A 17,329-nucleotide genomic window follows, 5' to 3' on the forward strand; every position below is an offset into this window, starting at 1 on the left:
AATCACACTCCTTTATTTTCTCCTTAAGCATTTTGCTTAGTTGCACATGGTAAATATAGTTGACAGTGGTTCATAGCAGTACATCAGAGCTGACATTTACTTGTCTTGGGAATTGATCCTCTGTCTCTTGACCTAGACTGTCTCTGTCAGGGGCTGAAAGCCCAGGGAGCAAAATTCAGCTCAGCAGCCTATTAAAAATATTTTTATGGAAAAATTTGCAGGTAGCCCAGTATCCCAGCCCAAAGTAGCCCAGTATGGGACTGGCCCAGGAGGTAGATACCCCTCTGCCCCCCCACCCAAGTCAGTCCTTGGTCTCTTTAACCAACACCTGGCCTCTCTCTTTCTCTGTTCAGGTGGGCAACACACTTCACAAGTACCTGGGCACTTTCTCCTTTTCTCAGTTTTCCTTTTTCTGCGTTCTCTTAGGAGTGTCAGAATTAGCACACTATCAGTGCCAGCATGCCCATCAGTACTCTCAGCTTCCACATGCCTTCACATCATCATCATCATCATCATCATGTATTTATATACCGCCAGCAAATTCCGTAGCGCTTTACAATTGGGAACAAACATTCAAAAACAATACTAGGTAATACATACAGACAGAGAGGGAAGAGAACCCTGCTTGCAAGCTTACAATCTATGGGATAGAGCTTACTGTAACTGGGAGATATCGGCTAGCTTGTGTCCCAAATACAGCACCCTGCCCCTGTGTCTCTTGACCTGCACTATCTCTTTCCCCATCACCTGGCCTCTCTCTCTCTCTCTGTTCAGGTGGGCAACACACTTCACAGGTAACTGGGCTCTTGTACCTTTACCTGGTTTTCCGTTCTCTTAGCAGTGTAAGCATTAGCGCACTATCAGTGCCACCATGGCCACTAGTACTTTCAGCTTCCACATGCCTCCACAAAGAGCTCACTGTAACCGGGAGATCTCAAGCTAGTTTGTGTCCCAAATACAGCTCACTGTCCCTTCAGTCAAAATCAGGCACGGGCTGACAACAAGCAGCCCGGGGGGCGCACAGGCGGCCACATCACATGACACGCGATGCGGCCGCGATGACGCGGCCGCATCGCGTGTCATGTGATGCGGCCGCCTGTGCTGCCCAAACAGCGGTCACTCTGAGCGGCCCAGATGCCCCCCGAGCCAGCCCGCCCTTGGTCAAAATGTAGGAAAATTCTGGAAGAGGATGCTACAGTGAACTTGAATGGAATTCCTCCGGAAGGCAACACGAATGTCAGGACAGGCTCATTTTCCTTTTCCTGGACATCAGAGCAGGTATTCCTGGTGAATCCTCTGATCCCGCCACCGATCGCATGACACCCCGGTGGCGGCACTTTTGATTAAATTAAGCTAAGGGGCCCCGATCTATTAAGTAATGGTGAGTCAAATGTGTGCTACAAACAAGTGCCCTTCTCAATCATTCCCAGTTTTAAAGATTGGCCTGTTATAGATAATTATACAGTTGGGCTATATTCCCTCCGTCTATTCATGATGGCAGTACACCTAGAGATTAAAAGTATGTAATATCTTCTTATATCCTTTTCCTAATTGCTGCTTTCCAACACCCTTTTGATTTTGAATTTGCTTTCAATGTTTTTTGATTCTCATCAGAGAGCTTTGTTTAAAACAAAATAATCAATTAGTTATGCGACTAAGACAACTGATTACACTGGGGTTTATTTAAGTATATCTTTTAAAAATGACAACTGTTTTACATAAGTATTCATGAATTTTGTTTTCTGATTTTTATTTAACATTCCAAAGTATTTTTTGCTAATCAGAGGTATTCCCAAATAGATCCATATGTGAAAATGCCAAAGAAGTGGGATACGTTTTATAACCAATTTGTTAATAAACCGGGAGTAATTTATTCCATTTTCATGATATAAACTCTTTGGTTCATGACATTATATTAATCTATGATATTAATGTGTTAATCTTAACTTTGATGGATTATTGGTGCAATTTTACACATACATTGCAATTCACTGTCAAGACTAGAGATATTTGAATGTCCAGAAACAAGAAATTCCAAATTCTACAACATTTCTTGAAGTTTATCTGATCTCCACTATCTTTTATACAGGACTGTGGGGTGTGGTGAATAATGCAGGGATAGCTATCCCTACTGCTCCCAATGAGTGGCTGACCAAAGAGGACTTTATAAAAATATTGAACGTGAACCTACTGGGAACGATAGATGTTACACTCAAGTTGCTGCCCCTGATCCGCAGAGCCCAGGGTCGAGTGGTCAACATTTCAAGCGTTTGTGGGAGATTAGCGCTCTGTGGAGGTGGATACTGCATCTCTAAATATGGAGTGGAATCATTCTCGGACAGTCTCCGGTAAGTAATATTTATATCTATAACAGAATACACAATATTATTAAATAAACATTTATGAAAATTGATTGAATAACTATTTAGAGAGAGTGGTGTTGCCATAGAACTGAGTTGTCTGTTTCCGTTTTGTAAATTGCACTGGAAAAATAACAGCTAAAATCTAATTTCTGTGGGCAATGTCTTCTTTTCTATACAGCAACTTGTAGAACAGTTTTAATAAGTGTCCCTCATTGTGCAAATAGTAAAGTGCTGTCATTTATCTAATTTAATCTAGATTATGTATGGGTGCTAGGGGTTATTGCACATATTTGCACCACGTTAATTAAAAGCCCTACAACTGTCTTAAAGTGAAGTCAGACCCAAAAATCAATCTTGATAGTAATCATAACTTGTTGGAGACACTTACAGTATCGTCTGCAAAATGTCAATACTGGTCCATTGTTGAGCATTATCTGGAGGGGAATTATAAAGCGCACCAGGGTGAACATTTAGAGTTGGACGCTTTTCCTCCCGAACATTAGCAGGAAAAATTACACGCATGAAAAACCACATTACTGTGCATTTCTTCAATCATGATACTTCCAGCTTTACTACACTACAGAAGCATTTTCAAATAATATAGCAGCCACACTAATGTATTTAGTACAATCAATTGGAGGGACACTTCAAAATCAGCCGTTGGATCATTCATGATTTCATCATTGCCCCACCCTCCAGCATCCATAAGATGTGTGGCACTTAACAGGTATATATGTGTCCGCATCTAGGTCTACATCAGTCACAATTAAATGAACATGCCCTTAATGTACTTGGCCTACACTCGCCTGCCCCTTCCCACCCCCATTCCGCTTCTCCATTCGTAAGCGGTTGTAGTGTAAGATGCAATAAAACCTGCATACATATATACGCATACACATTTATTGTGCACATGAACAGTACAGACATACGTATTTTATGCAAATAATGTACATCCAACTTTACACAGGTCTGTTTGGGCTGGTTTTCACAATGGCAGGGAGAGCTCTTTTAAATAGGGTTTCCAGCACATACTGTATGCTACATGTATGTAAACACCTAATTGAAATGAATGACCTATTGAGATGAATAGGACAAGCTTCACACACTAAAGAAATAATTTGATAAATAATTATAATTAGACAACATGCCCCCCAAATTCCTCAACCAGGTTCAACGCTAGATAGCTTGGGTCGATTGCAACTAAAACAGGATGATCATGAGTATAGGAAGGCTGTATTATAGTAAAAACCAGCTGCAGGCAGGATAAACAACCTGTACTGGTTCCCAATAATACAGAAAGATCCCCCAGCACACTGCTATAGCCAGCAAAAGACCTGACATTTCTACTGTAAATAAAAATGCAAAAGTCTTAGTTGCACACATTTGCAAATGTATGTTAAAGCCACTAAGCCTGCTAATAGGGTGGTCCTAACTCTAAACAATGAGAGTCCCATATATTTGGGCCATACATATATGTGTTTTTAAATTGAGAGTAAGTACATAAAATGCTCATAACACCTGATAATGCATAGTTGTGAGTTCAATTGTGCAAAGGGGGCTATGACTAGAGATGGTCACTGACCCCCGTGTTTTGGTTTTGGATTCGGTTTTGGATCTGGATTACCGTCGTGTTTTGGTTTTGGTTTTGGTTTTGCAAAACCGCCATTGCGTGTTTTGGTTTTGGTTTTGGTTTTGTTTGGTTTTGTTTTGCTATTTTTTGGGAAAATCCATGTTTTTGGGCCTAAATTAACCCAATTTAGTGCTCCAACTGTTTTAGAGACAAGTAATCTAATTGTTGAGGTAATAAATCATCCAAAAAAACAGTTTAATTCTTCGTTGGTAGGCCTATTCTACACACAAAACAGATTGTCTTCCTCTCCATCTATGCATATTGGCAATGCAGCCATCGTCTTTGAATGTATATTACACCCTACACTTATAGTTAAATATGTAAAGAAATGGAAAAAGCCAGTTTGGTTTCTGTCTCTCAAGGCCCCCCTCCACTTGTATAAAATAGCAAAAAATTCAGCCATTATAGACTGTACAATATTAATTGACATGGAGAAAGCCAGTTTGGTTTCTGTCTCTCTAGGCCCCCCTCCACTTGTATAAAATACTAAAAAATTCAGCCATTATAGACTGTACAATATTAATTGACATGGAGAAAGCCAGTTTGGTTTCTGTCTCTCTAGGCCCCCCTCCACTTGTATAAAATACTAAAAAATTCAGCCATTATAGACTGTACAATATTATGAAAAATGGACAAAGCCAGTTTAGGGTCACTCTGTCTATGACACCCTACCCTTAAGGATAAATTGCCCTAACAGCAGCCTTTCAAGATGGTATGTGATATGGAAATGCCACAAGTCCCTTTCCTCTTTGGGGGTAGATTGCACCCTACACTTACATAGAAAGTTTTAAAAAGATGTTATCGGCATCATCTTCAGCTTCATCCTCACCCTCATCAGTGTGTACGTCATCATCACAGACTATCAATTCATCGCCGCTTGAATCCGCCATTAGAGAACAGTCAGTGCTTGGATGTCTTGGATGGTGAAGGCCTTCCTCGTGGAAGATGTAGTTCATTTTTATAAACATCATTTTCTCCACATTTTTGGGAAGTAACCTTCTACGACGATCACTGACTAAGTTCCCTGCGGTGCTGAACACTCGTTCAGAGTACACACTGGAGGGTGGGCAGCTTAGGTATTGCAAAGCAAGTTTGTACATGGGTTTCCAAATGGCCTGCTTTTCTTCCCAGTAAGGAAAGGGACTGTCTGACATTTCCATATCAACTACCTCTTGAAAGTAATCCTCCACCATCCTTTGCATGTTTATACTCATATTGGATGGACTTATGGGCAAAGTGACACATTTTTTTGAAAAATCCTTCAAACCAGCCCAGATGTTAAATTGTTCTCGTCTGCCCCCTGTGTCTTCCCTGCTTCTTTTTTGGAAATTTAATTTTTTACGAGCAACAGCTTGAGAAAGTGAAGGAGGACACGTCGTCAAGCCGAGGCCCAGTTCAGCGGCCAACTTGCTGAGCAATAGCTCCTTGCAAAAGTTCACATCTCGCTCATTTACAAGTAAAGACTCAATGTAGGTTTTAAACCTTGGATCAAGCACAGTGGCCAAAACGTACTGATCCGAGTTCAAGATCTTAATAACTCGAGGATCATTGTGAAGCGAATTAAGTACTTGATCGACAAGGCCAACATACTTTGCTGAATTGCTTGCTTTCAGCTCCTCCTTCATTTTCTCAAGCTGCTTTTCCAATAGTCTAATTAAAGGAATGACTTGGCTCAAACTAGCAGAGTCTGCACTGACCTCACATGTCACAACTTCAAATGGTTTCAGCACCTTGCACAGCACTGAAAGGATTCCCCACTGTGCAAGAGTGAAATACATCCCCCCTCCTTTCCCAATGTCATGACTTGTGCAATATGCTTGGATGGCTTTGCGCTGTTCCTCCATCCTCTGAAGCATGTACAGGGTGGAATTCCACCGAGTTACCACCTCTTGCTTAAGTTGGTGGCAGGGCAAGTTAAACTGCTCTTGGAGCTGCTGTAATCTCCTACATGCTGTGGCTGAATGCCTGAAATGGCCTGAAATTTTACGGGCCACCGAAAGCATCTCCTGCACCTCACGGTTATTTCGTAGGAAGCTCTGCACCACCAAGTTGATGGTGTGAGCAAAACAGGGAATATGTTGGAAATCACCCAGCTGTAATGCTCGCACTATATTGTTGGCGTTATCTGAAATGACATACCCTGGGGAGAGTCCGAGTGGTATAAGCCATGCATCAATCACATCTCTCAGTTTGCGTAACAAATTGTCAGCCGTATGCCTGTTAGTGAAGCCGGTGATACAAAGAGTGGCCTGCCTGTGACAAATGTTACGTAGTGGTGTACATGCTGCTGCTGTTCCTGCTGGTGAAGGTGAATGACCAACCCAGTGGGCTGTCACAGTCATATAGTCTTTGGTTTGGCCACTTCCACTTGTCCACATATCTGTGGTTAAGTGAACAGTGGGCAGAATGGCATTTTTCAGCGCAATCTCTACATTTTTACACACTTTTTGGTATAGTTGTGGAATAGCTTTACGGGAGAAATGGTGTCGCGATGGAATTCTGTAACGCGGACACAAAACCTCAATTAACTGTGAAAAACCAGCTGCGTTTATTGTGGAGATTGGACGCAGATCTAACACTAACATTGCAGCCATGGCGTCTGTGATTCGCTTGGCGACTGGGTGACTGCTGTCATATTTGCTTCCCCTCGCAAATGATTGTTTCACAGTTAATTGCTGAAATGTAGGACTGCTCATTTTATTCACCTGCCTCTGGGATGACGATTCACCCCCAGCAGCAGCAACAGCAGCAGCAGGACTAACGCTTTCTTCAGAGGAATCAATAATAGTGCCGGAGTCATCCAGCCTTAAGTGGGATGCCGGGCTAACTCCGAGCGCTACTGAGGATATTGATGAGGATGGTGTGGTGGGTGTATTTTGTAGCCGTCGGTATGTCGGTGAGCGGAGGGTCTTAGCTGATGAGGGAGTGCTTGTATTCTTTTGGGAAGAACTTTCAGCTTTTCCCAACACTTTGCCATGAACTCTCGTTAAATGGCGTAACATAGACGAGGTTCCAAGATGGTTAAGGTCCCTCCCTCGACTGACTGTGGCTTCACATACACTACAAATGGCTATACAATTGTTGTCTGGATTTGGGTAGAAATAATTCCACACATAAGAAGTGGATTTTTTTGTTTTATGCCCAGGCATGACAATGGCCTTTTTCTTGTCACGTGCCAGAACTGCTGCCACTGGTGCAGGACTTACACAAACAACCTCATCCTCATCAACATCCTCATTAGCGCCCTCGTCGCCTACACAAATCTCCCCCTCATCCTCTTCTAATTCCAAAGTGGCATCCTCAATTTGGGTATCACCGGCTACACTCGGGCTATTAAGGCACACATCAGCAGAATGCTCACGATTAGACATCCCACTGTTGGATGGACTCTCCACAGGGATTGTTGTCATTTGTGAATCAGAGCAAATATTCTCCTGTAATGCCTCACTGGTATCTTGCAGCTCAGCTTTGACGCGTAACAGTAGTTGTGCACCAATTGTAGCCTGGGTAACTTTTTGGGATCTGCCACTAATAGCCAAAGGTGAAGGCCTCATTCTCTCTTTGCCACTGCGTGTGTAGAATGGCATGCTTGCAATTTTTTTTTTATCGTCACTTAACTTTTGCTCAGTTACACTTCTTTTTCGCTTCAATACAGTAAAAATTTTTTTTGGTTTTTGTTTTTTGCACTAATTTGAAAACACTCTGTTGTTTGACATCGCCTTGGCCAGATGACGTACTGGGAACACTAACATCAGGACTGGTGACAGAACCTGGTTGCTCATTTAGATCATATGTGGACTGCTTTGAATCCATTCTGAGCGCAAACCACTGAGGAGTGCTAAAAATTATTGAGTAGATACTGCTGACAGATATGACTTTTGACAGCCAGAAATATTAATGCACAATTAGGGAGGACACCCCAAAAACACTGAGGAGTGCTAAAAATTATTGAGTAGATACTGCTGACAGATATGACTTTTGACAGCCAGAAATATTAATGCACAATTAGGGAGGACACCCCAAAAACACTGAGGAGTGCTAAAAATTATTGAGTAGATACTGCTGACAGATATGACTTTTGACAGCCAGAAATATTAATGCACAATTAGGGAGGACACCCCAAAAACACTGAGGAGTGCTAAAAATTATTGAGTAGATACTGCTGACAGATATGACTTTTGACAGCCAGAAATATTAATGCACAATTAGGGAGGACACCCCAAAAACACTGAGGTGTGCTAAAAATTATTGAGTAGATACTGCTGACAGATATGACTTTTGACAGCCAGAAATATTAATGCACAATTAGGGAGGACACCCCAAAAACACTGAGGAGTGCTAAAAATTATTGAGTAGATACTGCTGACAGATATGACTTTTGACAGCCAGAAATATTAATGCACAATTAGGGAGGACACCCCAAAAACACTGAGGAGTGCTAAAAATTATTGAGTAGATACTGCTGACAGATATGACTTTTGACAGCCAGAAATATTAATGCACAATTAGGGAGGACACCCCAAAAACACTGAGGAGTGCTAAAAATTATTGAGTAGATACTGCTGACAGATATGACTTTTGACAGCCAGAAATATTAATGCACAATTAGGGAGGACACCCCAAAAACACTGAGGAGTGCTAAAAATTATTGAGTAGATACTGCTGACAGATATGACTTTTGACAGCCAGAAATATTAATGCACAATTAGGGAGGACACCCCAAAAACACTGAGGAGTGCTAAAAATTATTGAGTAGATACTGCTGACAGATATGACTTTTGACAGCCAGAAATATTAATGCACAATTAGGGAGGACACCCCAAAAACACTGAGGTGTGCTAAAAATTATTGAGTAGATACTGCTGACAGATATGACTTTTGACAGCCAGAAATATTAATGCACAATTAGGGAGGACACCCCAAAAACACTGAGGAGTGCTAAAAATTATTGAGTAGATACTGCTGACAGATATGACTTTTGACAGCCAGAAATATTAATGCACAATTAGGGAGGACACCCCAAAAACACTGAGGAGTGCTAAAAATTATTGAGTAGATACTGCTGACAGATATGACTTTTGACAGCCAGAAATATTAATGCACAATTAGGGAGGACACCCCAAAAACACTGAGGTGTGCTACAAATTATTTAGTAGATACTGCTGACAGATATGACTTTTGACAGCCAGAAATATTAATGCACAATTAGGGAGGACACCCCAAAAACACTGAGGAGTGCTAAAAATTATTGAGTAGATACTGCTGACAGATATGACTTTTGACAGCCAGAAATATTAATGCACAATTAGGGAGGACACCCCAAAAACACTGAGGTGTGCTACAAATTATTTAGTAGATACTGCTGACAGATATGACTTTTGACAGCCAGAAATATTAATGCACAATTATGGGGGACACCCCAAAAGCGCTGGGGAGTGCCAAATATGAAGAAAAAATAATAAACCTCTATCCTCCTCTCTGCACTAGCGATTTTGGTTAGAGCAATTGCAAGAACAATATGGTATTCTCTGTCCCTGCTCTAATTAGCCTATGACTACACCCTGCTCTCTCCCTCTGTCAAATGGCGATGGATTGCTGTGGAGGCGTGTATTTATAAAGTTGAAGTATCGCGAGAACCGAGTCCCGAGATCCGACGACGTCACAATGACGATCGGCCTCGATTTGGATTCGGAATGGGCGGGAGAGTACCGAGCTGCTCAGCTCGGTACTCGGATACCCAAAGTTCGGGTGGGTTCGGTTCTCGGAGAACCGGACCCGCCCATCTCTAGCTATGACTCATCCCCTGAATGTTGTTGCTAGCTGCAACTCTTATCAGGCCGCTTCCTCCTGCATCCCGGACGTCACTTCCGGGAGCTCCTGGCCACTTCTACAATCAGCACAGTGTCCCAGCATCTGTGGCAGCCGTGCGCAAATAGAATAAATTAATTAAACACATCCTGGGGGGCCAGTTATGACACCAAGCCCCTAACTCCTGATTGGTCAATTCTTGTTCTTAAGGCTGAGAGGGCTTATCCTCCATGCCGGTTATAGCATTGGTGAATTTACTGACCTGTTCTGTGCTCCTGTGGATACTTTGCCGAATTATTGATTGACTCCTGTTGTGACCCCTGGTTTGTTTCTGGACCCTGTGTGTACTCTGATTGCCCTGAACTTTGGTCTGTTCTTTGGATATCCCTGCTCGCTGCCAGCCCTGACCCTTTGGCCTGTTCCTGACTACTCTGACTGCTACGGACCCCTGAATTGGCCTGTGCGTGACCATCGGCTCCAAATTTGGCTACCGCCTCCTATCTACCTGCTACGGTATTGCATATAAACTTCCACTACACTAAGGGGTAAATTTATCAAGCTGCAGGTTTGAAAAAGTGAAGTTGTTGCCTATAGCAACCAATCAGATTCTAGCTGTCATTTTGTAGAATGTGCTAAATAAATGATAACTAGAATCTGATTGGTTGCTATAGGCAACATCTCCACTTTTTTTAAACCCACATCTTGATAACATTTTTCCCCTAAGAATTAAGACCCATCCAAAACGTGTTTTTGTCCAATAGTTTGATGCGCATCATCATCATCATCATCATCTATTTATATAGCGCCAGCAAATTCCGTAGCGGTTTACAATTGGAACAAACACAGTAATAAAACACTCTGGATAATACAGACAAACAGAGAGGTAAGAAGGCCTTGCTTGCAAGTTTACAATCAATGGGACAATGTGAGTTTAATACATGAAGGTAAGTGCTACATTTTGCATATTGGTCAAACCACAATGCAGAGGTAAAAAGTGCTTAGTGGGATATATGATCCAGTCACACAGAAATGTTGGTCAAAGGGTGATCTAGGGAAGTTCAGAGGGTAGTTGAGGAATTCTTTAAAGCTTGATAGAAAATATTGGGACACAAGTTCTGTGTGAAGAAATTATTACTCAATAATCAAATTATATGTTTATTATCCACTTGTTTCTGCCTTTGCAGTTACCATTATATATTTATTATGTGTTAATTTTTATTGTGGTGCTACCTGTCAAATTAGATGAATTACAGAAATTGAGAGAAAAGAATTAGCTTTAATATGGTGCACTAACAGTCTCTGAATGTCATTTTTTCTTATTTAAAATAAAAACAGTGAAATAACAAAGTGTTATTGTGAATTAAAGTGATATTAAAATCTGAGTGTACCTTATAATACCTTTATTTGTATTGTTCCTAATAAATTGCTTTTGAGATAGTTTTATCTGTTGTCTTTCAAATATTTATAACTGTTGTCTGGATTTTGTTACACTTAAGGGTAGATTTACTAAACCTTTTAAAGTGGAGATGGAGATGTTGACCATAGCAACCAATCAGTTTCTATCAATCATTTATCTAGTACATTGTAGAAAATGATGACCGGAATATGGTTGCTATGGGCAACACCTCCACTTTTAATTTTTAGAAGTTTTAGTACATCTACCCCTTAGTATCAAAGTTATATTCAAATTGAAACAGTATTAAGGTAATACAGTTTCAATTTGAGTATCACTTAGATACTAGGGGGTAAATTTACGAGTTTCCGGCAGTATGAAAAGTGGAGATATTGCCTATAACAAATTAACCCCTAAGTCTCACAAAAATGTGTTAGAAAGAGTAGTTTGGAAGCAGAATTTTAACGTGGAATGTTAATGGGGATGTTGAAATCAACCATGATGATGGTGAGGATGTCAGAAGATAAGAAATGAGGGAGCCATGCAGAGAAATGTTCAAGAAATTGTTGGTGTGGTCCAGGGAGGGCGATAGAGCACAGCAACTTGCATAGAAAATGGATTAAAAATCCGAATAGCATGCACTTCAAAAGATGTGAACATGATTGACGGGACATTTGGTAAAACTGTGAATGTGCAATGTGGGGAGATAAAAAGGTCCAACCCCACCTCCTTGTCTGCCTGCAGGTCTGTAGTTGTGGGTGAAATGGAGGTGTCCAATTGTGTAAGCCATGTTTTTGTTATTGCCAGAAGGTTTAGGTTGCTTGAGAGGAAGACGTCTTGCAGTTAACTTTGTTACAAACAGAGCGTGCATTCCAAAGGGCAAATTTAAAGGACTTTGAAAAAGACGGGAGACAGGTGATGTGTCTGAGATTAGCTGGATTCCTGTAGTGTTCTGATTAGAGATGCTCACTGATCCCCGTGAAGTGGTTTTGAATCTGGATTAGCTTCGTGTTTTGGTTTTGGCAAAACCGCCCTCGTGTTTTGGTTTTGGTTTTGGATCCGTATTTTTTTCGAAAAATTGAAAATCGTGATTCTGAACATACATTTTCCTCTAATGCATTACTGTTTTCTTCCAGCTCGGCTTTTACACGTAAAAGTATTTGGGCACCACTTTTGGAGTCCGAATGACAAGGTCTTGCTTGTTCATGACTGACCTTACAGGAAGATGCCTCAGTAACAGTTGCAGAACTCGCACTCATAGAGAAAGGCGAAGGCCTCATTCTTTCTTCGCCACTACGTGTGTAGAATGGCATGTTAGAAATTTTATTTTTTTATGCATATAACTTTGCCTGGAGTACAGGTCTTTTTTTCTTGACCAAGGTAGAAGGTGTTTTTTTACATTTTTGTTTCCCTGACTTAAAAACACTATGTACTTTTACATAGGCTTTACCAGATGACGTAGAGGGATTACTATCATCATGACTGGTGGCAGCAGCTGCTTGGTGCTCCTACTCTTCTGTGTACTGCTGTGAATCCATTTTGATAACACCATACACTTTGACTGCAAATTCAGAAGAAAAGCCTGTCAGGCCTAGTATTTGTATTTCAGCAATGTCAATTAGCAATGGAGCAATGGAGCTCTTCTCTTTGTGTGTAACCTATATAACACTGTACAATTTGACAAAAAGTCTGAAGAAAAGCCTGTAAGGCCTACTATTTGTATTTCAGCAATGACAATTAGCAATGGAGCTCTCCTCTTTGTGTGTTACCTATATAACACAGTAGCCATGTATTACCTGTAGAATTACCTCCCTTATCCAAGAAACAGGTGGAGCAGTTGTAAAAAATGTTTCCTAGATGTGGTTGGAACTGTCGTGTGTTTGAGTCATTGCTCTGTCGCTTACCATCCAGTCAGATTGCTGCAGTATTTGGCTGAAAGTGTATGAAAAGCATATTGTGACCTGGGAGATGGTCAAAATTGAATGTAAAATTGAATGGAAATGACTGCAAATTAGTGTTAGTGCGGTTAATAATAATGTATGTACAAAATAATACCTAAATTATGTTATTTTAGCCCAAAAATGGAATTTTTTAACAAATTGCAAAACAAAACCAAACAAAACCAAAACCAAAACATGCAAGGGTGGTTTTGCCAAAACCAAACCAAAACATGAAGGTAATCCAGATCCAAAACCAAAACACGGGGGTCAGTGAGCATCTCTAGTTAACACTGATGTTATATGTCATGACTATCTCGATCACCTGACCAAATAGAGCATTTATGGGAATTTCTGGAACAATGCCTGAGACAGCATTTTTCACCACCATCAACCAGGAGTCAGTTAAGTGACTTACTCTTGCACAAAACCTCATAATTGGTTCATTCAATTCCAGATAGTATGCAGGATGTACCAGCACTAATGAGTTTATATTCATGTTTCAGTTTTCCAGTCCAATACCTGTAATACCTGTAGCAATTCACATGCTTACACCATGTGACCAGGTTGCAGTCTAATGTTTAATGGATTGGTACACTTGGTGTACTATTAATGTTTTCAAAACTACACGACAGGTACACTAAAAGAATGTATTATTTACAGTGTCTTTAAGTAGTAGACTTTGTCCCTTATTTTGATTTTCCTGTCCTAACCAACCTTACTTGCCTAATAAAAGTATCTCTTAAACTCTGAAAGTTCTCTTTATTTTCAATTAAATTAATTTCCTCCCATTCCCGGTTACAGGACTTTTTTCAGGCTGCACCCACTCTATGGAATTCCCTCCCTCGCACAATAAGACTCTCCTCTGGTCTACAAACTTTCAAGCGTTCTCTGAAAACCTACCTCTTTAGACAAGCTTATAATATTCCTCAACCACCCTCTTAACCTCACTACCTTAGCCTATTACCGCCTGTTACACAATATCACACAAGACAACTAACCCCTGACCAACATTGTTGTGTGATAGGATCATTTAGCCTATGAGTCACTTTTACCTTTGCAGCCTGGCTGGGCCAAAATGCAAAATGTAGACTTAACCTAATGTGTCAATCTCCCATTGTCCAATAGATTGTAAGCTTGAGAGCAGGGCCTTCTCACCTCTTTGTCTGTTTTACCCAGTTTGTTTATTAGTTTATTATGTTTTTATGTCCCCAATTGTAAAGCGCTACGGAATATGTTGGCGCTATATAAATAAATGATGATGATGATTTCCTCTTTCATCGGCCATGAGTGAATCTTAAGTTATCAAAAATATTAATCACATCCTATTGTCAATTAAAAAATAATAATTGGCGATTAATGAAGATAGAGGTCCCTCTTAGTGCTATGAATCTCACTGCATTCTTTAAATATTTCTGTATCTTACAGCCGCGAGATGGCCTCATTCGGTGTGAAGGTCTGTGTCGTGGAACCTGGCTACTTCAAAACACCAATTACTAATTCAGACGTATTGGTAGGATATTTAGAAAAAGTTTGGGAGAAGGCCCCAGAAGACATCCGCAGGAGTTATGGGCAAGAAAACTATGATGCATGTAAGTGTTCTTTAAACATGTATATCCTGGTGATGCTCATTTTGAAATTGAATTTACGAAGAGGGAAAATACTTTGATTCACCCAGTTCTGTAATGTCTTACACCTACTTCATTATAGGTCACATACACACCAGAAAATATGCGGACACTCAGCGCATTTAGTTTGGCTCAAAAGAGCAAATGTCACTACTTTACACAACATGTGTACACACCAACTTTTCTCTTTTGTAAAATTCCTCTGTGTAGATGATTTGTGTAGCATTTAAAGAAACTACAGGACCAGTTGCAATTTGTGTACCTGAAAAAGTTAAAATGTAATTTTAAAATCCTCCCCGCTATCACTTTTGGACCACTCCCTTAAGTATAACTGTTACTAAAACACTACACGCACAAGCGATAAAATAAGTCATGAGAATGAGGGAATATTGGGGCTGTCTTTATTTGTTATGTTACATTTGCTCCTTTTTTATTATATTAGTAGGTTTGCTCCTACATATGTGCTTTCCCATATAACTTGTATCTGAATGGTGCAAATGATATCCCAATGAAAGTATACTATAGCACCCCAGCAGTTAACACCATGTTGATTCATTAATCCATGTGTAATAGCCATAGAAATGGGTGCAATAGCACAAACAAGCAGATGATGTCACAAAACAGCACCTAGGCTGACGACACACAGTTTTGCATCTTTTTAATGGACCTTTATTGAGTTTACAATTCAAAATTGCACATATAATGCTGCACTAGTATTTTAATCTCTGTGGTGCCAGGTGCAGGACACACACCCGTGGAAGGGGGGATCCCATATGTATCACTATCTGCAGGAGGAAGTGGTTTCTCTAAGCTACAATCAAAAACAGTCCACAGATTTTTAATTATTACAGCCAAAGACAGCAGACTGTAACTTTTAAGCTACTACACCAAAGTAGGGGTGAATATTTATTAAATACTGAGTGTCTGGAGGGCATATTCTTAACAAGTTATTCAGCTTTCAGCTGTATTTTGCTAAATGCATATAGTACCTTGTGTATGTGTCCTGATCTGATACAGGCTCAGTTCACTTATGGAGGGAGTGTAGACAAAACACGTAGATATTATCAACACCTTGTATGAACAACATGTCAATCTATCTCATTTTTTAAACCCCATTATGATTCCCATGTTTCTAATTTACTCTTTGTTGTCACAGATCGCAACAGATTTCTTACAGGACTTGAAAAGTTAAACCCAAAGATTCAACAAGTCACAGATTGTATAGAGCATGCTCTGACTGCTGTCTACCCACAGACACGCTACTCTGCTGGCTGGGATGCCAAACTCTTCTTTCTACCTCTTTCCTACTGCCCAACTGCATTAGCAGATTTGATCCTAACACAATAAAATAATCTGAAAGGCACAAAATGCTAGTTTGTCAAAAAAATATAAAAAATATCTCTAGCCTGGACTCAGGACACCAATCTCTGATGTTTAAGGACTCAATCCGTCAAATCCTGGTATGATGTACTCCTGGCCTCATGTAGCTGTCAGTACATGGGTGGAACTGGTTATAATAAGAATGGACAACTCCTTTGCAGTCAATAAATAATGATAAATCCAGATAAAACAATGTTCTTTATTCCATACAGGAAAAAACTTTGACATCAAACAGCACAATCCTGTAAAATAAACAGTTCTTATGAAATTACATATTTCAGAAATTAATGTATACACCAGCACATATAACACAAGTCCACAATGATTTAAAATTAGCTTATTGTGAACATTAATAAAACATCAATACATCCTGGCCAAAGACCTGTGTGTCACCTGACACTAAAATGTGGCCATATAGAGCCTCTTGTTGACCTGATACTAATATTTGCTTCTGTTCCTTACTTTGTCACAAAGAAAGATGATTATGCACCAGTTTATACTTTCCATTTTTTTTTATCTCCTCCAGCTCATGGACATCAAGTTCTTTAATGCTACAGCTAAATCACCATCCCTGCATACAGATGACCGTGTGTCTGTAAGATGTTTTTGACCTCCAGCCATTCTTTATAGTATATGCCAATTCATTTATTTTGTTATCTTCAATGATACCTATTTGATAGGAAGGAAAAATAAGTGATTCTCTGGTGTGTGGGTGAAAAGTTTATTAGGCTTGGCTTATCACTGTCCTACTCAGTGCTGGAAGTGGGGCAGTATGTGCCGATGTGGCATACTGGCACATCTTCTCTCCACTTCATTTAAGCTGCACACATGCTGTGTTACCCTTGCAGAGCAGTGTGCATAAGACTTGCAGCCGTAGTTGTATGATTCGTTCCCCCTCTCTCTCTTACCCTATGTGTCTGTTCTCCCTGCCCTCCCTGTGTCCGTCCTCCCTGACATCCCTGTGTGCATCTGTGACTGACAAGTCAAGTGGGGCGTGATGGTATTTTCTTAATATAATAAGGGAGGGGAGAGGGGTTTGTCTTCATGTAGTGAGGAGGGTTTCTCTTAATGTAATGAGGGAAGGGGAGGTTCTTAATGTAATTAGGGAAGAGGGGTTTTGTCTGAATGTAATGAGGGAAGGGGCTGTGGGTTTGTGTTAATGTAATGAGAATGGGAGTTGGCCTAGTAAT

At 40.4% G+C, this 17,329-nt stretch overlaps 1 protein-coding gene across 1 annotated transcript in view; it reads left to right on the forward strand.

The window, feature by feature from the left end:
* Positions 1-16,407, forward strand: part of LOC142141213 (retinol dehydrogenase 16-like) — a 62,666-nt gene extending 46,259 nt beyond the window's left edge. The window contains exons 3-5 of the mRNA XM_075199435.1: positions 2,090-2,348; positions 14,560-14,723; positions 15,916-16,407. Coding sequence (XP_075055536.1) covers positions 2,090-2,348; positions 14,560-14,723; positions 15,916-16,106 — 614 coding nt within the window. The 3' untranslated portion in view covers positions 16,107-16,407. The remainder of the gene's footprint in view (positions 1-2,089; positions 2,349-14,559; positions 14,724-15,915) is intronic.
* The last annotated feature ends 922 nt before the right edge of the window (positions 16,408-17,329 follow it).

The sequence above is a fragment of the Mixophyes fleayi genome, chromosome 2, assembly GCF_038048845.1.
Source record: "Mixophyes fleayi isolate aMixFle1 chromosome 2, aMixFle1.hap1, whole genome shotgun sequence".
Lineage (NCBI taxonomy): Eukaryota > Metazoa > Chordata > Amphibia > Anura > Limnodynastidae > Mixophyes > Mixophyes fleayi.